This window comes from Lupinus angustifolius, chromosome LG13 (genome assembly GCF_001865875.1).
Source record: "Lupinus angustifolius cultivar Tanjil chromosome LG13, LupAngTanjil_v1.0, whole genome shotgun sequence".
NCBI classification, from domain to species: Eukaryota; Viridiplantae; Streptophyta; class Magnoliopsida; order Fabales; family Fabaceae; genus Lupinus; species Lupinus angustifolius.
In genome coordinates, this window is record NC_032021.1 from 12,191,790 (window position 1) to 12,219,483 (window position 27,694).

At 34.7% G+C, this 27,694-nt stretch overlaps 1 protein-coding gene across 3 annotated transcripts; it reads right to left on the minus strand.

Annotated features, from left to right (window-relative positions):
- Positions 218–27,042, minus strand: LOC109325722 (exocyst complex component SEC6-like). 3 transcript variants are annotated; one of them, XM_019558246.1, is made up of 25 exons: positions 26,608–26,736; positions 24,533–24,571; positions 23,950–24,038; positions 23,755–23,845; positions 23,274–23,363; positions 23,052–23,131; positions 16,959–17,051; positions 16,059–16,085; positions 15,779–15,886; positions 14,596–14,719; positions 14,417–14,461; positions 10,057–10,112; positions 8,873–8,981; positions 7,713–7,853; positions 7,424–7,603; positions 7,230–7,313; positions 7,050–7,136; positions 5,419–5,463; positions 4,394–4,472; positions 3,763–3,832; positions 1,722–1,809; positions 1,513–1,602; positions 1,282–1,398; positions 1,004–1,066; positions 218–435 (listed from the first exon to the last, which is right to left on the minus strand). In XM_019558246.1, exons 1-25 carry the CDS (start codon positions 26,734–26,736, stop codon positions 304–306), a joined length of 2,256 nt encoding a protein of 751 aa, XP_019413791.1. In that variant the 3' UTR covers positions 218–303. The 3 variants fall into 3 exon arrangements, 2 of the variants coding, with proteins under 2 accessions (XP_019413791.1, XP_019413792.1); XM_019558247.1 differs by having other exon boundaries at positions 304–435; positions 14,596–14,689; positions 26,608–27,042; XR_002105181.1 differs by lacking the exon at positions 218–435 and having other exon boundaries at positions 1,282–1,433.

Here is a 27,694-nt window from a genome sequence, read left to right on the forward strand (position 1 = left end):
GAGGGATACTCTTAGTTATATAAAAAAAAGCAAAAAAAAAAAAAAAAAAAATCCAAGAAACACACAGTTAAGCAAACAAAAGCATTTTATGTACAGAGAAGAGAAATTTTGAAAATGTTAACCACATATTGTGCATAGTGAAACTGAGAACGGCAGCTGAAATAAATGTCCAAATATTATAGAGCAAGTACTTGTATATTACAAAATTTCTTTATTAACACCATAAGATGAGATTTAGACAGAATAAACAAATAATTAAAAGGAATAAAGAAAGAATGAAAAAAAGTGAATGGAATTTTAGTTTTAAGTGAGTTTACGCCAAAGGCCCCCCTTAGCTGCTGTTAAGCACTTCACCCTTGGAAAAACAAATCCTGTCTTTGGAGGTTTTCCATCAACTAGGGAATTTTCATATATCTCTTTGCATTCTTGTACCACCTGATTACCAACAACAACAATCCAAGTTCCAAAATCAATAACCATAACATTTACCAGCTAAGAACTTTTGATTAATGGAAAATTTAAGACGTGTTATCTTTCTCTATTTTGTCCCCTTTCTTTAGGTCTGTTTGTGAGTTGATTTTTGGGGAGAAAGGAAGAGAAATAGAAGATATGAGAGTTATCTTACAAATATATTTCATATCTCTCAAGCCTTCCTCTTCCCTCCATTGTCCTTTAAAAACCAACTCACAAACAGACCCTTAAAGTTCGGGTATCTGGTTCTCCTAAAATTTGATGTCCATTCAAATTGAGTTCTGCCTTATGTCACCAAATTTATACATTTCACCACAATCTTCCAAAACAAACATCCACTAATAATAAAAACTTTGGCAAAATGTACCAGTTGGGGAATATCTGTAATAAAAAACATACAAGCACTAAAAACAGGAAACATCTAAAATTAAATGCTCAACTTATATTCCTAAATGTATGATTATATTATTAGCCTAAGGAATATATTTCTCGAGTTCAATGTTAAGGAAACTAAACACTGAATTTTATTTACCTCCTTGGCATCCTTCCGAGGAATGCCTTCTCGCAGTCCAACAAGTTTCTCTACAACTTCAGGCTGCAATAGCAGATAAAAACACAGATTCATCAACCAAGACAACTTGAGGTTGAAATCTTCATACACTTTAAATCATATAAAACTTTCGAAGTAAATTTTCTAAGCCTAAGACAATTATAATAAACCCATGTAAAAAATCTCCCAATTTCTTAGAGAACTATTGCTCTAACAAATTAGCTATTATCGGAATGGTATTGTATTGGGCATAAATTTACCGGGCAGTCAGGCTGATGTTCGAGTATATTAGTATAGATGAGCGTGAAGGTATCCAGGCTCTCTGCTGAAGCAAGTTCCCTCAAGTCGCTGAGTATACTCACTCTGTTTTCAACTTTCTAACCCAGAATGTCAAGGAAACGAGAGTGAGAACCTTTGGATTAGAACAATACATAGAGCTAATAAAATGTTGATCTGGGATAACATGATCGAATGTCTAAAACAGAACTTACAGAAACACTGATATATTCCCTGAAAAAGTCCATGATGACCTCCTCATCTAGCCTCATCCGTTCAATCGTTTCTTCTTTAATATAGTTTTTCTGTAACTCAAATTAAAGCGATACAATAAAGTCACATGAAAATATAAATGTTACAGAAGAATATATGCAAGCTTTATTCCTTAAATAAGAACCAAGAATTATTCTATTGACATCAAAACCTGTGTTAGGAGATGATCAACATAAACAATCACTGTTTCCTCCAGGCAGGCTTCAACAAATCTCCTGAAGGATCTTTCTTCAATGTACCTTAGATATACGGGAAGTTATAACTATAAGTTTTCCACAACAAACCAATTATTCAACAACCAAACTTCAGAAAAATGCAAAGAAGCCATACACAACAATAATTCATAAACAAACTTCAGATGATGCACACTGTCAGAATCCTTGAGGATTGGCCATAATATAATATTTCCTCGTATATACAGAATTATATGATATAAACGAGCAAGGCTAGCTGTCTGATTTTGTGTTTCTTATGTTACTCTGCAACTGAATGCACAAGTTTCCACTAATATTAAAAAATAACCTGGTAGGTGATAATTGTTAAAACGATTAATACACAGACATAGGGATGCCCCTGACCCTATTCATTAACCATCCCATGTAGCTACCCTAGTTCAAACCATTAATGTGGAACCTAAGTAGTCGATCCCAGTAGGATCCTGTTCGTTCCCAGGATCCCATCCTAGTTTGACATGGCTTCATATGGAATTTGCAATTCCATCCCAGATCTGTATCCCAGCTATCCCAACTCCTGGGATCCCATCCTAGTTTTCCAGTGGGATCTCACTGGGAAATGGACGAGGGGGTTAACACCCCATTTTGCCCTCATTTTATAACATTATGTCCCTTTTCTGGGACATCTTGGTCATTTAGACAACCCCTAAACCTAATTCGAACAAAAGGACCTGGTGAGCAGCTCAGAACCCACTCGAACATAACTGGACCTTAGCTCCTCTGTCAACCCTGTGAGCCATCAACCTTCTTCACCATACTATTTTGGATGCTTAGAATAGACTAGTACACCTGTTAGCCATCAACCTTCTTCATTATATTACTTTGAATGCTTCAAATAGACTAGCACCTAGTACTTACTTTTAAGTCTTAGAAAGGCTTAAATCCTTAAATTGATTTGACATATATTGGGATTTGGAGCTACTTAGTACTTTTATTAGATTTGAGTATATCATTGATTTTGAGCATGCCTTTGTTTTTGCGAATTTTTCTATTTTGCTTTCCTAAACATCCTTATCACCACTATCCCTCTTTCCTTTTTTTGGGGTCGGCTGGGATCTGGGATTGACTACATAGTTTGGAACCTTTAGCTATTAATGAGGATGCACATGCTTCTAGCATACAGGACATCTGTTAGTACTGTTGGCATTAAGTGCAAAGAAAAAAAAATCATTTGCTGAGATGTCATTACAAATTTACAATAAGTTTCAGGTTAATTTAGATGAATGCATTTGGTGTCCATTAAAGTTAATGACTTAACTTGCATTAGTTAACTACAGCATAGGCAGCTCATCAATCAATATCAGCCAGTCAATAAAGCATGGAAAAGGTAAATAGACCCTCTTTATAGACTATAGAATGCCCATAAAAATGTAATTTTGCCTCCACTGCCAAAATTGTTGTTATTTACCCAGTTTCCAACTGTTCACCCTCAAAAAATTCCAGCCAAGCTCTGCCACTTAGTGGACAGATTTATGGTAATTAAGTCAAAATCACGTTTCCTTACTTGATTTCCCCATTCCAAAATAAGATGAGTGAATAATAACAGTAAAAAGAATTTCATAATCGGAAGTACATATAATAACTTCCAAATTTGCCGTAGGAATCTGTTATTTTTTTCTAGAAGAAGGGTATTATATGATAAATAAATGAAGCCATCAAGACACAGACATGAGCTCAAGCATTCATCAAGTAAGGTGTTTGTAGGTACAGGATAGCAGTAAAGGAGCTTTAAAGTATCAGAGATCTCATTGACTAGTATTTACTTGAAAAATATATGATTTGACAGCCAAAACAACAAAGTTGTCTGATGGTTTATAAAATCTGTATTTGGCCCTAGCTTCACAGATTAAGCTTTCATTATTACCATGTTCTTAAGAGACAACAAAGAAAGCTGATAGGGGTAATATGACACATGTGGAATTAACAAAAAGAATTACTGAGACCAGAAATTTTACTCACATTTTTACATCACTAAAATAATCACTAAATGTCGCCACCAAGTACTCGGTAATCTGCCCTTCACTCCATTCTGATATATACAAGGAAAAAAGTCAACTTTTTAAAACATCAAATAAGGATTGAAAGCACGTATGATGAAATTTGATAAAACAATGTACTTCAGTGGTGGTACAATATAATATTGGATATAAAACAATGTACTTCAGTGGTGGTACAATATAATATTGGATATAAAACAATGTACTTCAGTGGTGGTACAATATAATATTGGATATAAAACAATGTACTTCAGTGGTGGTACAATATAATATTGGATATAATGTACGATGAATCTAAATACCCAAGCATGTAGCAAGTGCTAGAAAGGATAATTGAAATTTATCCAAAAATGTATTATCGATAAGTTGTAGTCAATCATATCTTAATGTTGAAGGCAACTAATTTCCTGTTTAAAAAGATAGAGATTTTATTATGAGATTAATGGAAGAGTAGAGAATGGGAAAATTAGCAATCTTCCTACCTAAAAAAACAACTCCTTAGTCCCTCTGCAAAGAGGACAGTAACCCCCCTGTAAGAACCATTAGAATAAACCTACAGAGACACTAGCTAGGTGATGGAGAAAATACTTCACCTTTATGGTATAGCTTTACCAGCAACTCCTGGACTCCAGGATCTTCAAATATTACACTAACAGTCTGATGCACAGCTTTCTATCATCAAGATGACAAAATTAATTTATTAGAAGTCAATTTCTTCCAAACAACAGATATTCATCAAATGGTAAATGCAGTCAACACATCCAATTCTAATATGAAAGAGCCTAGTGTAAACTAGCAAAAGAAAAAAAAATAGAGTTTAAATTCTATTAAATAAATGTTCATGGGTGAATGTATTTACATATGAACATAAGAGACGGGCAATTTACCACTTTAAGGCTCATGAGTTAATATGTATTATTATTCACCCAGATTTTACCCTTTTTTCACACTGGATGTGAGCCATGTCATGATTAATATATAATAGCAAAATTAATTTTTTTTGCACATATTTGACTGCCTGATTAACAACAAAGATAAAATTATGCAAGTTTACTAATGAATTAGCTTGTAAAAAATCGCCAATAAGTGACAATTAACTTCATTAGAGATTTACGTGAGCTAAATGGTAGAGCTTGTAAAGGCAGGGTAAAATGTATAGAAAGAATAGAACACAAGTTTACTAATGAATTAGCTTGTAAAAAATCGCCAATAAGTGACAATTAACTTCATTAGAGATTTACGTGAGCTAAATGGTAGAGCTTGTAAAGGCAGGGTAAAATGTATAGAAAGAATAGAACACAAGTTTACTAATGAATTAGCTTGTAAAAAATCGCCAATAAGTGACAATTAACATCATCAGAGATTTAAGTGAGCTAAATGGTAGAGCCAAAAAGAGTCAGCCATATAAGCGAGATGTATGGAAACCAAAAATGGGAGTAAGAGCTAAGAAATATCAATCTTAAATTTCTTTTGAAGAATAAATAAGTTAATAAAACAAAAATAAATTATCTAAGTTGTAGTCAGAGGCAACAAAAGATCTTTGGTCCACAACACTTTACACTACTTAGTATACAGTAATGTAAGTACAACATGTTAAAAATTGCACATCCACGCATACCTTAGCAACCTCGAGAAAACCCTTACAAGGATCTTCAAAATTAACCTGTAATTAAACAGCAATGTTAACATATAAAGACAAGAAAAAGACTGCATAATCATTCATAATTACCAATAACAGCCCCAAGTTAACTGGAATGCGCCAATGCAGAATTGGAGGGTCATAGATATTAGGTATTGAAGGAGGAAAAAAGGAAATAGATGTTGCAGTGATATGTTCTAATCATGATAATGTGTTGCTATAATTACAAAATACAATTATTCAGAGTCCTATTTATAGTAATTAGATACATATAATCCTAATTAAATAAGGAAGCAAATCCGGAAATGATAAATGGGAAATAGTTACTAAGACTCTAAGAGATCTTCTGAAATACTCTAGAATTTTCTAAGAAACGATAAACGTATTACTCAAATATTCCAACAAGACAAATCAAAAGTAGGCGTGAATACAGTACAATGGTGCATTCAAATCATTAAACAAATCAACGTGCCTTTGAATTTTGAACACCAATTAATTAAAAAAAATTGTAATAGCAGTTTGGCGGGTTTTGATTGTGAATTCTCAGACTTTCTTCACATGCATCCGCAATTGGTTGTCAAAATATTGCAATGGCCTTTAACTTGTCATATTCTTTTTGGAGTTCAGTAGTTTCAAAAGGTCTATAATCAAGTGTTGAGAGGATGCCTTTTACCCTTTGGATGGTCAAATTACTCACTCAGACCTGGTTGCAGAGTAGAGGTAATTCTGTTAGTTGGCAGGTTTTTTACAGGCTTATGAAGGAAATAAGTATGAATCTAGGGAATTTGGGGTTCAAACTCCTTGCTTTGGAAACTAGATATCTATGACACTTTCTGCCGTTAAGAGACAGCATTGAGGAACTAGGAAACAGGAATTATCTTTTAGGGAGGGGGGATTCACTTTAGCTCATGTAAGTTCTTTGAATTTATTTCTCAGGCATCCGATTTGTATACCTCACTAGTTTATTTGGTTTTGGATTATGATTTTTGCTTCTAAGTTTGAGGAATTTTGCATGGGGTAGCATTCTCATTTCAAAGGCCTTTCCTTGCCTCTATCATCCGAATCGTGCATTATGGTAATTCCATGACTAACGTATCATACTCTCCTAACTGTCTCTGGATTCTAATAATATTTGTCTGCTGGATCATTTTATGTTAGCGAAGGCATTGCTTTCCTATTTGGATTTAATGGTGGCTATTAAATGGTTGATTGGTTGGGCTGTGCTTTCAAATGATTCTTTCTCAAAGTCTTCTGGTAAGCTCCTTTCAGTTTCTTATCAGATGATTGCAGTTTAGTATTATTGGGCTCTGTTGCGGGTTGTCATTCAAATGGTTCCGTAAGGATAAAATGTTAACACTATTTTTGCTAGTGATTCATCATTTAGAACAGGAAAATAAACATTTCCAACCAAGATTCCAAGAATCTCAGTTCATAAGGTAGACCGTAGCAGTGGATTATAATAACTTATTCCATTAAAGTATTAAATATCAATAAGCAAGAATTGTGTATCACTTAATGAAAATGCAATAAGAACAAAAGAACTTGCCCAGAAAGCAACAGTTATCAAATTAATGAAACTAGGAAAAACAACATAAAACAATGTACCGAACCTGCTCAGCGTAGTTCTGTGCAAGGGCTTCTATGGTGCTATTACTTAGTTCCATTGCAAGATCATAGCAGCGTAAGTTATTGTTAATCTAAAAACAGTTTGAAACTCATGTCAATGGAAGTCCAAATTGAAAACTATCCCAAGTTCAAATTGTAAGTCAACATTTAAAAAGTACACTAACCATAGCACATAAAGGTTCCAGACCAATTTCAGAAGCAGGTTCTCCGAGTCTCTTCTTTTCAGCCGCTTGAAAATCAATCATGACCTATAAAAAGGCAGCATGAACAGAACATGTAAGCAGAAAGCACAAAGGATGTGTTATGTCGATAAACTTATAATGAACAACAGTTATGTCGATAGATTTTCTGATATTACCTGAATGGTTGCCATTGCGATTCGGTATAACATGATATCAGTGCTATTATCCCGAACAATTTGTACTTGCTCTCCAAGTATCCTGAATAGATCAACAGCAGCTGGGGTATACAACTTCCCATCTTCTGTTTTCTTTGGGGGCTGTGTTTTATCAGCCTCCAAAATATTTAAGTACCATTTCTAGAAAACATTAAAAATAAAGCTTGATGTTATGTATGGTAAAGAAAGCAACCCAAGGAACATCAGACGTTACCAAATCTAAATGAATAAACAAGATAGATAGGATTACCCTTGTTGTAGCTTGCATTCTTTCAACATAAGAGTTCATAAGAGGATCCATAGCACCACTCTCAGAGCACACTTGGGCTAGAGAGTCGTCAACACCAAGCCCAATCAGATTATCTTGGTACTCAACCACCCAACCAGTAACCTGCTTGATAATAAAGCAAAAAGATAGGTGCTCTTTTCCCCAAAAAAAACATCAAAGGGGAGCAAAAGAAAAGAGAGCAAGAGTGAAAGAAAGGGAAACGATTATGACTAACATATGATAGCAAGGAATGTCACAACAAACAAGTGACAGGAAAAAGAAAAAGAAGTTCCAAAATTAAAATTAATAACTGTTACTTGTCACATCAATGATAACTGTATTGAAGAAATGGTGAAAAGCCATAGTTTCACCCGTATTGGTATAAAATGACTTGTATCTATTATGTGCTTGAACAACTTTTGACCTAACACGTAAAGGAGATTTATGATGACCAAGTCAACATAGTGTAGCCAATCTTAACAGTAGTGAAGACTTGGGTTTGCTGGGAATTTGGAATTAGGGTTTCAACAGCTATGCCTCGCAATCTTTGTAGGTCAAAGTGAACTTTCTCTATATTTTGCTTGTGAAAAAGTGAAGATTGAAATAGACTTACAATGAGAGTAGATTTGACACAGACACGTTATGCAAAGAAGATAGACCAAAAAGCCTTCGCAAAGTTTCACAAGAAAGTCTACAAGGAGTAGCCGCACAACACAAACACAAACCCAAATCCTAATACGCCCAATGCTCACTGTGAAAGATACTACATTATAACTTAACTAATAAACTAACAACATACATACACACACATAGTCATGAATGTTAGTTTTCAGGTACAATGTAGGTTTGTAAAGTCCAGCACAAAACTAAATACAACCCACTTACAGCATATAAAAAGCAACACATAACATGTTCTGCCATATGAACAAATTGGATAGCTAGTAACTCAATTTCCCAAATACTTCAGATTTAAATGCATGTCTAGCTAACCTTTATTGACGAGGAATAGGGCATTCTAAGTATGTGATAGCTTCTATTTTTTAATAATAGAAAAAAATCATTAAGATGGAGAGAAGAGGATTACAGTCAGGATTAAGTATGTGATCACATGTTACACATGCATAACAAATCCAGTGAATTACCTTTAATATCTCAATATTCGTTAATTCATTCGCCCTGTCGCTAAGCAACCTCAGAAACTGAATAAACCTCTCAGTGTATAGATTTACCATTAGTTGGAATATTTCATATCTGCAAGCATTAAAAAACGCATTAGAACAAACATAACATTATTAGCAAGTTCATGCATGACCAGAGGATGAGATACTTACAGCCCTCTAGAAGAGGATTATTATTCAGAAGAGGTAGAAATATCCATGGAAGTGCATATGGATGCTGATTATGCAGGATCATTCATTGACAAAGGGTCAACCTCAGATTACTATACATTTTTGGGTATAAGTTTGGTAAAACATGGAGAAGTAAGAAACAAAACGCGGTAGCTTGGTCAAATGAAGAGGCAGAGTTCTGAGCTAAAGCACAAGGGGTTTTTGAGTTACTATTAATGAAGATTATATTGGATGAGCTTAGAAGAAAGTATCAAGTTCCTATGCAACTGTATTGTGATAATAAATCTGCCATTCTTGTAATTTGGTTCAACATGAAAGGATTAAACGCATTGAGATACTAAAACCTTCTCAAGTAGAAATGGATAGTGGAATGGTTACCGCAGCATATGTCCCTTGGAGGTTTCAGTTAGCTCATGTGTTAATTAAGGGGATACACATATGGTTTCAAGAACTCACAAGCAAGCTGGGAGTGATAGATATTCATTTACAATCTTAAGGGGGAGTATTTTGATGATGTAGCAACATTAAAGCAGGACATTAAATTATTGCAAATTATATGTATTTATTAGAAAAATCATTAGTTGCAGCAGATTTAGCCCTATTTAGGAAAATAGTTCTTGTTGCTATGTCCATAAATTGTAAAGAAACTGTATACAGCAACTGATTCAGAAATAATATTCAGCTTTTTCTCATTCACGGTACAAGTCATATACTCATAAGCTTTTGACATACATCCCCCACCCCTTCTAAATCACTGTAGTATTTCAACAAAACTTACCAAGCAGCAAATGTTTTTAAAAAGATTTGAAGAATCCTTGATCATGTCAAAAACTATTTAACATATATAAAGCACTTATACCTAGACAGAGACAAAATTATAGCAGGAAGTACATCTGAATCCAAATCTTATAATTATTCATCGCAATTGTCCACAAACAGAAGATAGAGAAAGGTAGTATAATGAATACAGAGCAAACCTTGGAGGAAAGCAGGGAGCTACGTAATCATAGATATCTCCAAGTTCATCTCCAATCTGTGTGCCATTAAAGAAACAAGGTTCCATTAGTAAAGGGGAATGAAAATGGATCTCAACACATCCCCGAAAAATGATTAAATAAAAATAAAGGTGCTTGATGCGTATGATTGTGTCAATGGAGAATTATGACTTGTGATAATGCTTATATAGTCCTAGATGTTAGCAAAATCAATTAAGGGATTATTTCTAATAAAAGGTTCAAACTCTACCAAATGGGGTGTTATGATGATATACCCCCTATGCTCCTTATTATATGGCACTTTCAAATAAATTACAAAGACCAATAAAAGTAGTTGGTTTATTTAACTTTCTTGATTTTAAAAATACTACAACATTACAATTTTACCCACATCCCCACCTATTGTGATTAAGACTTGGTTATTGTTGTATTGCAATTTTACCCTCATTAATATCGTAGTACTTCTGAGTTGACAGTCTTGGAAACAACAAATGTTTAATTCGATCTCACTATGTATGGACTATTGATTTATCAAGACAAGAGAGAGAGAGAATTAAAGGCTTTAGTAAAGATAAATAAGGAAAATAATAATAAAAGTTTTATAGAAATTTTAAAGTGGCTTATTGAAGGGACCACTGAAACCTTCTAGATGATGCCTTATAGTAAGGACCAGAGGAAGTAGTTAGGAAGAATAACTAATATATAAGTGTTGTAGTCTCACATGGTTATGATGATTATAATCATGATTTAATAAAAGGAAATAACGGATTAATGATAAAGGGGTACTGGGCTATTAGTTTAGATCAAAACAAGGATAACAAACGCTATTTGGAATAGAAAGGGAAGCCGGTAGAGGAAAGGAGGGAAAGAAAGAGGAGCAGCCTAAGGAAGAAAGTAAGAAGAAATAAAAAAAGAGAGAAAGAGAAGAATAGAGATCTCACCTTCTCCATCAATTTAAAGTTAAGTAACACTAGAATCCCTAAAGTTTAAACTCCATGAAAGTTGGGTATTTGGGATTGATGTTATCGTTTGATACATACATGTTGATTAATTTCGTTTTATACTTTTACTTGAGATGTCCTCTATAGATGATTGATTGTTCTTCTTTTTCTTCTCCAACCCTTATGTCAAAACTTGTATGATTTGGAGAAGAATATGACCTAAATAGTTGTTTTCTATGATTGAATGTACAACCAATTAAACTTATGTTGTATTTGGGTTGAAAGGATGTGGATTGGGTGATTTTTAGTCTTATGCAACTGGGAAGGGGTTGTTGAATTAAAGTGGTGAAATGAAGCTTCATATGCTATCTTGTCCTTGTATTGTTATTTTCTGCAGCACTAGGAGCCTCATACATAGCAACTCTGGGCATTGGGGTACCTGAGAGGAAACCTATGAAATTATCTACCAGCATTGGGTGCCAAAGTATTGGTTAAGGCGCTACAGGATGACAGCAACAACCTTCTTTTATGTTCTTTTGTTGCTTGTACGTTATTGAATACCTATTTCATTGTTCTTATGTTATTTCTAAGTATGTAAGTTGATAATAATGATATTGAGATATCTCTCCATCGAAGAACAATTATGACTATATATTGATGTTGAGGGAGTCTATGAACCAATTATGTTGAGGGAATCTTATGATGTGTTGATTGGCTTGGACATATGCTTATTCTCAAATGCAGGGCAAGACATTCATACAAACTTGGGGCACTGAGTGAGGGAAAGTCACCTCGAACAAACATGTTACATGCAACTTCTAATCATGGATTAAGGGTTCAAGGTGATTAAGGTCATAGATTCAATTTGGTTATGTTATGATGATAAGCATGCTTAAGTTCAAATTGGCTATATTATGATTATAAGTAGTGAGTTATACTATAGAATATTGTGAGTTTATGGTTGTTCCTTTTACACTATCTTTTATGGAGATATTTTGTACTTGTCAGTTGTAACGGCTAAAAATATCATAGTTCGAAGTCGAGGGTTCCAACTTATCACGAGTTGAGGGTTCCATTGTTACAAAAGGAAGTCAGCCTCACAAAGGAGATGATGAAGCTACATGTAATAGAGTGTGCAATCTCAGGTTGTTCAATCATGTCTGATGCTTGGACTGATAGAAAAGGTAGGACCTCGTCAACTTCATGATCAATTGTCCACTTGGGATTATGTCTGTAAAAAGTGTTGATGCTTCTGGGTACATGAAGACGAGAGATAAGCTAACTGACCTCTTGGACAGTTTTGTATGTGAGATTGGGGAAGAAAATGTTGTGCAAGTTGTGATTGACAATGGTAGCAACTATGTGCTGGCAGGTAAATATTTAGAAGCAAGAAGATGACACATCTTTTGGACTCCATGTGATGCACATTGTGTAGATTTAATGCTTGAAGATACTGAAAAACTTGAAAGAGTCAAAAGGGCAATACAAAGAGGTTCCTCTCTTGTAAGCTTCATCTATTACCACACAATGACATTGAACATTATGAGAAAATTCACCAAGAAGACAAAATTGATTAGAGCTGGAATTACTAGATTTGCTACTAACTTCCTCACATTGCAAAGGTTGCATGATAAAAAGGGGCCCTTAGGAAGGGGTGAACATTTGCTGTCCCATAAAAGTGTACCACTCCATGTGCCATTATTTATGACTGGTCAGAAAAATACTTAATCATTACTTTTTTAACTTAAATGCATTTTTTACAACCAATCACAAGCAGTGCCACATGGAGTGGCACACTTTGTGGTAAAACAGATGTATTCCCCTTAGGAAGATGTTCACCTCAGATGAGTAGATAAATTCTAATGCAGCTAAAGACGCCAAGGAGAAAGGACATTTGACATTGTGATGTTGCCATCATTTTGGAGTGATGTACTCTATTGTTTCAAGGCCATGGGGCCATTCGTGAAAGTATTGAGGCTGATTGGTAATGAGAAATATCATGCCATGGGTTACATATATGAGGCAATAGATAGGGCGAATGAAACTATGATAGAGGTTTCAAAGGTGATGAAAAGAATTACAATGATTTTTTTGACATTATTGATAAAAGATGGCAACGTCAACTTCATCATCCATTGCATGCTGTTGGACATTTCCTTAAACCCAAACATTACGATAAGAACCCATAAAAATGGACAATGATTCTGAAGTTACTCTAAGATTGTATAAGCGCATTGAAAGATTGTGTCTTAATGAAGAAGTTGATAAAGCTACTAACGAGTTAAACTCTTATAGAAGATCTACCAGAACCTTTAGCTTGAAGACAACCATAAGACAAAGAGATACTTTGCATCCTGCTGAGTGGTGGAAGAATTATGGAACACATGTTCCAAATTTGAGAAAAATTGCACTAAAGGCGTTGAACTTAATTTGTAGTTCATCTGGATGTGAACATAATTGGAGTATTTTGGAGCAAGTAAGTAGCTAAGTATTAGGTTTTAAATGATTATACTTTGTAAAGTGTGAAAGTGAAACTAACATTCTTTCTTATAAATGGAAAAACAGATCCAAGCAAAGAAGAGGAGCAAACTTGAGCATAAGAAATTGCAAGATTTGGTTTTTGTCAAGTACAACCAAACATTTAAAGAACGATTTGGGGTCGTCCGCTCCATTATCCCCAATTGACTAACTAGACTTTGTGACAAATGTTAGTTTTTTTTATGGTGTAGAAGAATATAGCATTTTTCAAATATTGATTAATACTTATTAATTAATCAATATTGATATATAATATATATTATTGTAGATTTGTTTCTAATTTATGTTTAAATTTTTAATTCAGGTTTAAATTAAGATCCTTAGGAATTAAAGATAAATTAAAATTTAGCATTTTAAATATAAATAATATATGCATCCATTCTATTGTTACCAAATTCTAATTCAGGTTTAAATTAGATTCAAACATAAATTTGAATTTAATTATTCATCCGTTCCAACATGAATATTTTAAGTTTTAAACAGTTTCTGTTCATGGTTGTATTTATCATGTATATGGCATGTCTTAGAAAATTTAGGATGAGTATGGTAGGTTATGACAACATATATGTAATATGAGTAATGATATATCTTCGTACAAAATCTTCCGATAAATTCTCATAAGAAAGTGACATGTCACTCACTTGTAAACCAATCATTAATAAATAAAGTATCACCTTGTGACACATTTTAGTTTATGGTGTAGAAGGATCTTTAGGAGGATATATCATTTTTGTTTAAAATAGTTTACAGAAACAGTTCTACTGTAATCAAATGAGATTATGCAGATGATGCTTATATTTGGTCCCTCTGAGGATAATGGATGAAAGAAAAAAAACATAAGCTTAAAATTTAGTTCAACATACCGCCCGAGCTTCCTCTAAAGCTGCTTTCAGGTCCTCAAACACAAACTGATGCATAAATTAAATTGATAGTGAGTAGCATACAGAACAATATACTCTATGAGTGTTATGCAGGTGTGCATATGGTGTTTGTGTTTCTGGTAGCAGGAGAAGAGGCACGTAGAGAAGTATGTAAGGCCTACCACCGTAAGAAGCTTGTTAAAGCGTCCTTCTACTGTCTTCCCTATTTGCTCATAGCACTTATCCTTAAAGCCTTTCCCATGAACTTTCAATTTTTGCTGTGAAGCCATTGCACTTGTAGATTTTCTGTGATTCAATTGCATTAGCAGAATCATGAGTAAATAAAGGGGCCGACTTTTGCACATTAAAAAAGGATGATAAAGATCAGAATTACAAGTCAAAACTCAAGGCATAAGTTTCATGACAAAACAAGCAATCAAATATGAGAAATAATACATTTTTTTTAGCATGAGAAGGAATTTCAAAATAAAAACTGTTTCATATTAAATGCAAAGAATTTTTTGTTCAATTATATTCTACGTTGAAGGAGTCATGAACTGTTAGATTTAGAATAGTAGCTGATTTGTCCTAATCTGTTGAAAGGTCTACATTGAAATTATGATATCTTGTAATTACTGCAGATTGTACTGTTAGTTAATAGGGTAGAATAGTAGATTATTTCTTACCTTACTTTTGCAACATTTTAGGTTAATAATTGTTTCTCCTCAGTCTATATAATGAACATCTTTGAAAAGGGTTATTCTTTCAGTCATATTATTTAGCCTTTTCTCTCAATTTTTATAAGTCCACCAAAACATATTTCTCTTGAATTAGATGTAGACACTTGAAATCAAGACAAAGCAAAGTAGAAGAGTAGATTAGATAATTAATCATCAGACTCAAAACAATAAAAATATATTGAAGAACATAATATAGGACTGGGCATGAAAAAGGTATGAAGAAAAAATAAACACTGTCTTTTAAATAGAACCTTCTAAAGATCCAACTGAAAAGATAAACTGAATTTGTATTATCTTAATTGAATTCCTGGGCGTTCCAATATAAATAGTCTCCAGGTTCTTTTAATGGATCTCTTCCCCATCTTTGTTGGATAAGAAAACAAGTTCATTAGAGTAAAGAAAGAAAAAGATATAGGAAACCGGGAAAAAGATTAAAAGAAAACACATCATTTGAGAAGTTGAAAGTTGAGAGAGCTCCCAAAAACAGTATAGAAAGGGTACAGAGTAATATTAAGTAAATCATGTATAAAGATGGCAACTCGGACTGCTGTTTCCATTATTTTAAATTTCAAGAACACAGTATATCCAGGATAATGTAAATAAATTGGGAAATATAACAACATACATGGCACTATTATGAGGATTTGCAACTGATGCTATTGCACCATCCCCTTCAGCCTCAGCTGCTTCCTCTGCAACCTGTTCATCAAGGATTTCTTGCATTTCAACAACCCTATGATAGGAAAAACAAAGGCAAAACAATATTGCATTATATTTAGTGAAGAGTAGATTCCCCTACAGCAGATTTCTAGTTCCATCCATACAACATAGTGAACATGCCAAGGGAGATATAGAATAAAGTGGTGGGAAAAGAAGGAAAATGGAATTGTCGATCAATAACATACCGTAAAGCACGAACCAAAGTCTGTGGGCTGCATAGAAAAAGAAAAGGAACAAGTAAGAAGGAAAAAAAGAAATGAAAAATGTGGATCATATCAAAGTCAAAGCATATAACTCCATTTTTCATCATGCAATGCAGCCAAATGTGGTATGAAATGGAACATTTGATCTTTTATATAATAATAAAAGAAACATTATTAGATGAGACGAATACAAAAAGAGGATGAGACATCCTCACAAAAAAGCAAACAGAAAGAAACACCTAAAATCTAGACAGAACCATGCAACAAAGTATGTGAGGCCCTCTACATATCTACCAAAGAAACAACACTAAGAAACACCAAAAACAAAAATCGGTGAATATAAATCATATCCACCAGGATTTCTTTCCTTCATCCTGAATTTCTTACCAACCAAGCACAGTTCACTAAAGTATTCATCCCTATCCTGTATATGATGCCACAAGATTATATCAAACCATGCAGTTGGGCATTAGCCCACTCTATATATGGTTAATAGGTGACACATTTATTTAACACAATAAACATTAGATGATAACATATTACACACACATAGACACACATATATATAAATGAATTGAAACTTTCATGATTTTACTTTTATTCAAAGTGGACGAAACCCTTGAAATTCTTTATGCCTCGGGATCAGGCCTACATGTTCCAAACCTACTGAATAAGTGATTTAAAAAAGGAAGGATTCAAAGGTCTCAAAACCTAAAATAAATAAAAAATTGAAACACTGCTAAATCTCAAGTTGCATTCAAGTGGTAGAGGTTAAGTAAGTGAAACATATTCAATGCTTCATAGCAAGAATATGACATGTTAATGTCACAAATGTAATGAAAACATTTGTTCAGTTGCTCATATTCATAACATGACACAGACCTTTCTTTAGAAAGTTTGTAGAAATTGGAAATGTGGCCCCATAGTGTCTTCTCAAAGGTCTCCCAGGTTCGATCAACATCTTCAAAATATTCTCTGAGAAAAATACATGTATAAAGATGTGGAAAATCAATAATCACAAATTAATGATCACAAATAGTCACTCTCAACAACAACAATCAATCCTTAATAAGGAAACAAAATCAATAATCACAAATCTAAAAACAAATTACTTTAGCAGTCATCTTTCAAATAGTCACTCTCAACAACAACAATCAATCCTTAATCCCACTAGGTGGGGTGAGCTACATAAATCAAACAACACCATAATGCTCTATTATAAAACCTGTCTATGTGTGTTTGATGTTATACATAGCCGGTCCAAAGCCCGGATAAAAGGTGAAAGTTGTATTATGCAAACGACAACCAACTTAAAACTTTGTCGATTCTCTATGATATGGATCAATGATGTGAAATAATCACTCTCAAGCTTTAAAAAAGGTACGAGACATTTCCACTTCAGCTCACTCAATGATAGTACTTAACCCTTAATTTCAATGAAACTGTAGTAAATTCAACCATAAAAGAGAATTACTTACCATAAACAAGCTAAATCAATAAGCAATATAAACGTAGCTAGGAAATAAGAAGAATAGGAAATTCAGAGGGAAGATGGAAATAAGAAGAATAGGAAATAAGCAATATAAACGTAGCTAGGAATTACTTACAATAGTAAATTCAATGAATGTGAATAAACAAGGAGTTATCACACTTGCTAGTGTTGAATCCAAGATGGATCAGAGTTGCTTTTAAATTTTCAAACCACTGTCGAGGAGCCTGTTTGAGACCATATAAGGATCTATTGAGCTTACAAACCAAGGACTTATTTTTGTCCTGAAAACCAATAGGTTGCTACATATACACTTCTTCAAAGAGATTGCCATTGAGAAATGCATTATTAATATCTAGTTGTTGGAGAGACCAGTTATAGGTTAGAGCCAAAGTAAGCAAGATTCTCACAGTGATGGGCTTTACTACAGGAGAAAAAGTTTCATTATAGTCAACACCATGCTTCTGATGAAACCCTTTGGCAACTAACCTTGCCTTATACCTGTTAACAGACCCATCAAGATTCTCTTTAACTCTGAATACCCATTTACAACCAATGGCCTGTTTGTTGGGTGGCAGAGATACTAGAGACCAAGTATCTGATTTGATAAGAGCATCATATTCATCCTTCATAGCTGAGGACCAAACAGGGTCAGCCAAGCCTACTTTGGCTGAAGTTGGTTCAATATGAGCTAGACAAACTGTAGGGTGAATGGTTTTAAATATCCCTGACTTGGACCTAGTTTGCATAGGATGACATGATCTAGGAATAGACTCAGGTTCACTGGACTCATTGGATGGAACAATACCTTTGGACTCACTAGATGAAAGACCATCAATAACAGAATTAGTAGACTCAATGGGTACAGTGGTAGTGACAACAGGATCTGCATTATGTTGACAATGAGGAGAACTAACTGGAACATGGGTAGAAGGACTAGAGGAAGGAGAAGAATTACTGACAGAGGTTTGTGAGGAAACAAAAGGTGGATTATGGAAGACTAGGACCTGTTCTGGTGAGGAAGAATGTGTTGAGGAAGATGAGGACTATAGTGAGGCAGCATAGAGGAATTTGTATTCATTGAATACAACATCTTTGGAAATGACTATCTTACCTTCACTAGTGAGACATTTGTACCCTTTGTGAGATAGGGAGTAACCTAAGAAGGTGCACTCAGAGGACCTAAAATCAAGCTTTTGTTTGTTAAAAGGCCTAAGGTTGGGAAAACAGAAGCAACCAAAAATTCTTAAGGAGGCATAATCAGGAACATTGTTGTAAAGAAGTGTATGAGGAGATTTTTGACCTAGTGTGTGAGAAGGTAATCTGTTAATGAGATATACAGCTGTTAGAAAGGCATGATCCCAAAAATGTTGAGGTAAACATGCATGAGCTAATAGGGCTAAACCAGTTTCTACAATGTGCCTGTGTTTCCTCTCAACTGTCCCATTTTGATGATGAGTATGTGGACAGGCTACCCTATGAGAGATACCCAACTTAGTGAGATATGTGGTGAATGGTCTAAATTCCCCACCCCAATCACTTTGAACAGATTTGACAGTTTTGTGAAATTGAGTCTTTATCATAGTGAGAAACATGTCAAACAGAGTGATAGTATCAGATTTTAATTTCAACAGATACACCCATGTATGTCTAGTAGCAGCATCAACAAGAGAAAAATAATAACGAAAACCAGTTATAGAATCAACAGGTGCAGGTCCCCACAAGTCAACATAAAGCAGATCAAAGGGATTAGAATATTTATTAGTGGAATTGGCAGCATGTAGTTTGTGAGACTTTCCTAGACAACAAGCATTACAAAAATCTAAAACACTCTTATGACTTTGAGTGATATTACAATGACTAAGGACATTAGAAACTACTTTGTCATTGGCATGACCTAATCTGCAATGCCAAAGAAAATAGGAAGAATTATTACTAACAGTAGTGTGAACAAATTTATTCTTGGAATAGGGAAAAACAACAGTACTACTACTACTAGATTGTTGCTGAGGAGATGTATGAGAAGACTGTCTTGAGGACACTGAAGGCAGTAAATCATGAAAGGCATAGAGTCCCTCTGGAGTAAGAGTGCCTCTTAGCAAAACCTGATCAGTAGCCTGGGATTTGACAAAACAAGCATGAGGATGAAATTCAAAGTAACAATTGTTATCTTGTGCAAACTGAGAAACACTTAGTAAATTTTTAGTGATGGAGGGAACAAGAAGAAGATTCCTAAGAGACGGAGAGACATGAGGATTAAAAGGTGAATTGAACTTAAAATTGCCACAATTAGAGATAGGGATACTAGAACCATTACCCAAGTAAATCTGATCTAAGGTGAACTTTTCAGTAGGCTCTTGTACAAGACCAGGATCAGCAGTAAGATGGTTAGTTGCACCAGAATCAGGATACCACACTGGATTGATCTTGTTAGGTGCACTGCCAGAAGCTGATGCAGTCATAGCATAATGAGAACCAAAGTGACCTTGATTAGGAGGATATGCATGAGGACCAGAAGGACCTTGAGTAGCCTGATGAGAAGGTCCAAAGTAAGAATCAGGAGCAAAACAATCATAGTGACCATATGATCCCCTTGAATGTGAGAAGTATGACTCAGGATAATGATGAAAACCTCTTGGAGCACGAGGAGTGAAATTAGATTGGTGTCTTGGTGTTGGAGGACCATAGTAATCTGAACCATAAGCAGATGGAGCATAGTAGCAACACGAAACTTCATGACCATACTTATTGCAATACTCACAATATCCTGTATTTCCTCGTGGTCTTGAGTTACCACGAGATCCATAACCACTCTTCTACCACGATTGCCACGGAAATTGCTTCTATATCCAGAGTTTCCATGAAAATTAGGAGGATTAAGTTCATCATTACGTCCTCTGGAAGGAGAAATTGGAGACCTAATAGAGTAGGTATGCATTTGCAAATTGATGGAGACAGGACTTGGTGGAGAAGCAGCAGCAATATTCACAAAGAGAGCATCAGAAACAGATCTACTACGATTTCTCTCTAGACGAGCCTCAAAGGTCAGAAGATAAGATTGAAGAGCATTGATTGAAGGAGTATCTTCTTGACTTGCAACCGTGGTAGTTAGGGTTTGATATTCCTCAGGTAAGCCATCCAGAATGCAATCAGTGTGTTCAGCTAGAGTGATTGGAGATCCTATGGAAAGCAAAGAATCAACAATGACCTTAATTTTCATGAAGTACTCCGAGATAGAACTTGAACCTTTAACCATTGATTTCAGTTGTGCTCGAAGCTGTCTACTCTTGGCTTTAGTTTGAGCATTACAATACTCATTGATTTCACGCCATAGTTGAAATGAATGTTTACAACCAACAACTCTTGGTTGGAGATCCATGGAGAGGGAATTAAGAAGCCACGAGAGAATCATTTGATCTTGCTCTTCCCAGCTCAAATAGACTGGATTCTCATGGCAGAGAAGACGATCTTCTTTCGTAAGAAATCATTCTGGAATGGCATCACTAGAAACGAATCTGAAGGCACGATTGGACGTAAGCACTGCAACTGTGAATTGTTTCCATATTAGGAAGTTATGCTCCGTAAGTTTTGTGGTTGGAAGAGGAAGAGTGAGAGAAGGAGGAGAAGAATGCAGCGGAGAAGGCATGGAAAGAGGAGGAGAACCAAGATCTTCATAGACATGAGCCATAGGAGGCATGATACCATGTATACGTAGCTAGGAAATAAGAAGAATAGGAAATTCAGAGAGAAGAGTAACAGCTTCTTAATTTTGCAGTTACTTAATTTTGTATTTTCAATATATTGAATTATTACAAAAGAGATAACCTCTTATTTAAAGAGATTAAAGGGAGAGCACGTGGCTCAGTTTGTTATAACAACTTAACAAACTGAAACAGTAAAAATAACCAATACAAAGGCTTAGTGATCTCTAATAAGCAAGGACTTCAGCGATGAGTGATTTGATATTTCTAAATCAACAAGCCAACCCCCATTCATAATTACCCAATATAAACCAGGACAAACATGTAGGAAAACCAGTAGTTACCTTCATGCGAATGGAGAGGAGAGAGTAATGCAATAAAATAGAAATTGGACAGACTGTTGATATGCTATATTTTCAGTTGTAGAACCCAGAGTTTTAATTCTCAGTTCAGTCAAATGGGAAATCCATTGATGGCCTTCAGTTGTTAATTATAGTAATTGCTAGCAAATCTCACACTGTTAGATTATTTTCAGCACATTACATTTCATGGTGTAATAGGGATTTTTCTTGTAGTCAGAATCAACTAATTAAGTAATTTTGAAGCCACTGAGGCAGAATGGCATGGCAGAAATTGCCCAAAATACCATAAGATGTGCATGGTGATGCGGATTGTTGATGGTGGCATCACGGCTAGGTGATGTGGCGGTATGGGATATTCATGATTCGTATGACGGATGATTACCCTTTAGGGATATTTAAGTTATTTTGACAAAACTCTTACAAATACCAATTGAAAGCAACCTTATTGATGCTTTCGTGTCGTGATTTACCGCTATTGAGTACAGCTATGAAGCATGGATACGGATACGTATGTCGGATATGATACGCATTTGATACGTCGACACGCATTTTTTCTAAACCTTATCTGATATGCCGACACTGACACGTGAGGGTGTTCAACGAATCCGTACTTTAGAGGACTACATAGATTTTATGCCTCTGAAACTCAACAAAGTCTCTCCCTTCTTCAGGTCTCTGTCTATGCCTTCACCGGTCACTGTATTTTCCTCAAATCCTTATCTGGCGACTGCTCCAGCATCTCTAAGGTTTCACTAAATTTTCATGTCTGAGTTCTCATTCTCAGTACCTCACTTTTGTTCCATTAACAAGACAGCTATCACCTAACTCACCCAACATCGAGAATCCACAAAGTTCCAAACAGCTATATTTCTTCAACCAAGGTCAATAACAACCCACTGAGTCAACCATGATTACCCACAACCCCAAATATTAACAATGTGTGATTCACCTTGACATCCACTGTTTTCACATCTGACAATCTTGGCGTCTCAGTTTCAGGTCAGTTTTTTCCATTTTCCTTAAATTGTAAAAACATCATACCTAACTACCCATTACTCATTTCCCACAGATATCTGTTTTCAATTCTACATCCCCTGTGCTTTATTTGGTCTTCCATAGCACAAAGTTCTCTAGAAGAAAAATTCAAACTCCTGCACTAATTTGAAGATTTTTATAATAGCTACTAACAATGTCTCTGATAAAATAGCTGCAAAATTGGAATATTGGATCATAGATTTAAAACTATCAAATGCAACGTTGAGATGCATAGATAACCTATATGTATGTTCAGCTGATTGAGAGAGAAAAACTAGTCACTCATAGCACATATATAACAGGGGCTTCTGGTCCAAAATCTGTGGCAGCCACCTAATCCGTTCTTACATAGTCGTGAATGTTACAATGCACTTAAGAAGATACAGACCTTAGTCTTCCAACCTCTTCCTTGTGAGATGCTGCAGCTGCTAATGCAAACCTCCGTTTCCCATCAAGAGCAGTTAATCTCTGTTAAAAAACAAAATGGAACAGTTATTATGGACATAAAATGAAGAAAAAAAGGCTTCAAAATGCATGTGACATTGAACAAACATTATTACATTCTATGACGAAACCAATATTTGACACTGTAAGTAAGACCAGTCCTTACCTCATAAGTGTTAACAATTTCTTTGTCATCACTTAAAGAATCCCGAGCCTCTGCTGCCTCGACAGAGATGGACATCATACCTTCAACATCCTACCAGAAGACCAGAAGTCAGTCAAAATCACAAAGCAAGGTAAGTTACCCACATATAAATGCCCTAATAACAGCTCCAACAAGGTTGCAAACATGTATAGTCAACAAGAACATGTGACTTGTGATCTGAAAGTTTTGACGACCCCATTCTAACTTTCAAAGATCATGTAAATTAGAAATGCTTGATACTGTTAAGGCAACAGTTAGGGGATGTGGCACTAAGTCTGCTACATTATCCATGATTCGGCAAGAAACAAAGACACGAAAATCACCTATTTGTAATACTTGAGGATAAAAAATTCAATGATAATGCAGAAAACAGGGAATAGAAGGAGTTCCCCCAAAATACTCTTAATCATGATTTATAGGTTGAGTCAAGGACAAAAAATACCTTTAAGGTTGTGTTCAAGTTATTTCTGGCATTGCTAAGTAGCTTTATCTGGTCATGGTTGTCAATTAATGTTTGGCACTCCTGACATAACCTTATGCAACAAGAAAATCACAGTAAGCTAAAAGTGAAAGACGTCAGAAATCAATCACCCTCTAGGAAGTCACAACACTTTTGAGCATCTCTTTTTTAACATACTTCTCAATGGAGAGAAAGTTTTCCCGAAGCTGGTTTACTGACTTTTCAGACAAGGAGAGTGATTTCAGTCCTGCCTGTGCCTGCTCAACCTGCAGACGAATTTTGTTGTGCAAAGCACACAAAGATATGAGATTGTGGGTTACCCAGTTCAAACAGTATCAAGAAGAACAGAGTGTACAAGGTGGTGCATGTCTAGTGGGCTAGACATAATGATAGTGATCTTACAATTATTATAAACTATGACACCTGTTGTGGTTACAATCAAATCCATGTTGTAACAAGTCTTGAGACATGATGAAGTTTTAGAATAAACTACTCTTTAGTTTCAGCCAAGTGTATATTCAATCATTACTGTCACTAAAGGTCTGTTGGCTGCAGGCGGGCTTAATGGACCAACCACATGTAAATTAAGGGGAGTTGGTGTAATTTTCAAATCAAGGGGTAACGGGCATAATGTTCCCAAAAGAGAAAGGTGGTTTGGAACTTAGTTGTTTAAGTTTACAAGTACTAAAATCTTAACAAATTTTAAATAACCTGCATCCATCCAACTGAAATTTAGTGATATAAAAAGGAAACTATTTACCTGCTCTACAACCATTGTACTAAGCTGTGCATCATTGGCCTGAAAGAAAAAAAGAAAGAAAAAAACAGTCACAATTGACAACTCTTAAAATTCTGTATAGGCTAGTTTATAGTTGCAACATCAATGAGCAAAAAAATTAACATCATCTAATAATTGTAAGCAAAGGCAAAACTAAAGTTTTATGTATGGGGTGCTAAAAATACTTTCAATCACAAGCACACTAATAAATTTTAGGAGAGGGGGCTGAACTCCAATAATTACATATATATAGGCTATAGGCCACATATTAACCAGTGTTAGAAAACAAGCCGGTAAGCAACAAAGGAGAGGTATTGAGTCCCTACATCACTGCTTCAACCAGTGAATCATTGGTCAAACCACATAAAACTAAATAATGGGTAGGAACCAGAAACTGCAGTTGTACGTAAATATCTATTAAAAACAGAAAATTAATAATGATAATAATAATAATAATAATAATAATTGTAAGAAATAAGAAACTAAAGAATACGTGAAGAAGATAAGAAGAAGAAACGATTCTGAATTTGTATTATTAAACTTGTGATTTACAAGAAGTATCAAAACCCTTTATATAGAGAGAAAAGGGAAGATACCAGAACAACAAACTCTCTAACAAACTCTAACAAAGGAATCTAACAAACTGCACATGTGATCAGTAAATAACTGAATCACTTTTCTAATAATAATAATAATAATAATAATAATAATCCCTCATACGTAATTAAAATCAGATGTATAGCTGTGTCCAGAAAGGATTTTCTACTTCTTCCAATAAGAGTATCTTCATTCCAATAACAACTCATATCAATTTAACTTGTTTTCAATTTGATGTATAGCAACTAAATAAGCAGAGAACCAATACAAACAAGTAAAAAGAACTTTTGAAGGATATCTTATTATATTTCCCCACTTTCTTTCTTGTTGCATTTACTTTTTAATAATAAAAAATCAAGATGATTATAAGAAGTACTCTAGAACCGAGGAAAAATGAATTATGATTGAACTTCTTTTCAACCAGGTTTAAAGAGTTTTTTCTCTCTAAAACACCATGAGTCCATGACCATACCGCACAGAACATTAGCTAGAGTAAGAGCTGTTGGGAATAGCAATCATTTTCTTTGAACTATGTCGGGAAGCCTCTTTTCTTTGTGACTTAGAACCTCAGTACTTAGAGAAACTACACTAAATTCCAAGTAATCCAAGTCAAGCTGCGAAGAGCATTTAGGATGTCTTGTGAGTATATTATTGGAGGGAAACACACCCTTATGGGGAAATCTGGCAAAGCTCTCTCAGCACCTATTTTTCCATTTAATAAACACTCGAACTGGAGATGTTACTCAAGGTTTTAAATATGAGTCCATGACCGCTGCCGATATGTCAAGGTTTTGGGAGTCACTTAAACCATATCATGGCCACAATTTTAGCCGCATTGATCGCAAATGTCTACAATTGTCCAAAGCGTTAAGGTTTTCGAAGTTTACAAAACTACCATCCAAACAGTTAATTAAAACCTTGATGTCGATTAAAGAATAACCAAACACCTTCCACTCATACTAACATCAGTTTATCAATAAGCTTTATAGTATAAGCTGCTTTGAACACGAAATAAACTAATTCAAACACCGAACAAAGTGGTCCTACCTGGATTGAACAAGATTACTTCAAATGGAGTATACCTCATACCTGTGCTTTAAACCAAAAAACACATAACAAAATAATACACATTCAAACACATCCTTCTAAAGCCTTATTGTCACATCATTAAAACCACACCTATAGACCATAGAAATCAAATCAAAGCTCAAAGTAGCTTAAACGTGAGCTTTAAAAATATAATAACAATGAATTGCAAACTCAAGAGCGCACACAGCAATAATAACAATTGGACAAGGAAAAACGAATAACAAGAGAAAAAAACGATTAACAATTATCATTCATATCTAATGACTATGTATAAATATTTAAACTGCCAGTACATATAACAATTATCATAAAACGAATAATAAAAGAAAAAACCAAATCGAATAACCGAATAGGATTGAAATCAATAATACCTGTTGGCGCGAAATGTAATCGGCCTTGATTGATGAGATTGACTGAAGAAGCTCTGGAAGTGGCAACAGCTTCGCGACTTCACGAACCGCTGCCTCCTTCGCTTCCACACCGAGATCCTCAGCCATCATCTTTGCACACTACAAAATACAACTGAGATTTTGATTTTGAGTTCTTGTGTACAGAGATTCTGTGATGATTGTATCGATTGAGTTTGATCGAGTTTTACGAAACTTTGAACACGAGATTGTGGTGCGCGATTTAAGAGAGAGGAAGAGAAATTTCTAGAGAGATAAAGAGAAAGTTCTAGAGAGAGAAAGAGAGTGAATGTGGCAGTGAAGCGAGTAGGTGGCAGACGGGAACGGAGGTTGACGAGTGGAGCGCACTCGCCGGAAGCGCGAGAGGAATAGGTGTTTTTTTAATGCTGAAACCAAAAAAATGAAGATTTCTTTAACTAAACCATTTTACAAAATTATGATTACTTTTTTTAAATAATTTTTTGTTTATGTATGGCAATAGTTACTATCTCAACTATTTTCTTTATAATTTTTTTCTCTTCAAACAAACTCTCTTTATAGTTTATAGCCATAAAGAATTTTAATGAATAGACTAATTTGATGGTAAATTTAATCTTTGGAAGATTAATATGATTGAAAAATTTATTTGGAAGACATTAATTAGTGTAGTATGATATTTGGAGACTAATATGACATTGACCTAATAGTATAAAATCATCATATTCTATAAAGACGAAAAAGTTAATTCCTATAAGCTATACTGGTCTACAATAATCAGTAATTCCTTTTCATTAAGGAAATATTACAGCGACTACTAAAAATATATATGATATTTGGAGAACATGTCTTGGTCTTTCGACATAATTGATGATTTTTTAATTGACATAAAGTCTTCCACTTTAATACTCGAAATGTTGTTTCACAATGAATGTTACACCGTGTATCATGAATTTATAATTGATTGAAAAATATATATTTAAATTAAAATTTAATTTTTAAGTATTTTTTTAAGCAATCACACATAAAGGTGAGACTCATTATGTAACTGCATATATCCACCCAACACACCAAA

What these genes read in the sequence shown, in the direction of transcription:
- LOC109325722 (XM_019558246.1), bottom strand. Translation starts at nt 26,736, where the DNA reads ATGATGGCTGAGGATCTCGGTGTGGAAGCGAAGGAGGCAGCGGTTCGT. An exon ending in AAATTGTTAACACTTATGAG is followed by an intron (nt 23,132 to 23,273) that starts GTAAGGACTGGT and finishes GTTTTTTAACAG; the next exon opens with AGATTAACTGCTCTTGATGG. An exon ending in GCTCCCTGCTTTCCTCCAAG is followed by an intron (nt 8,982 to 10,056) that starts GTTTGCTCTGTA and finishes TAATGCTTGCAG; the next exon opens with ATATGAAATATTCCAACTAA.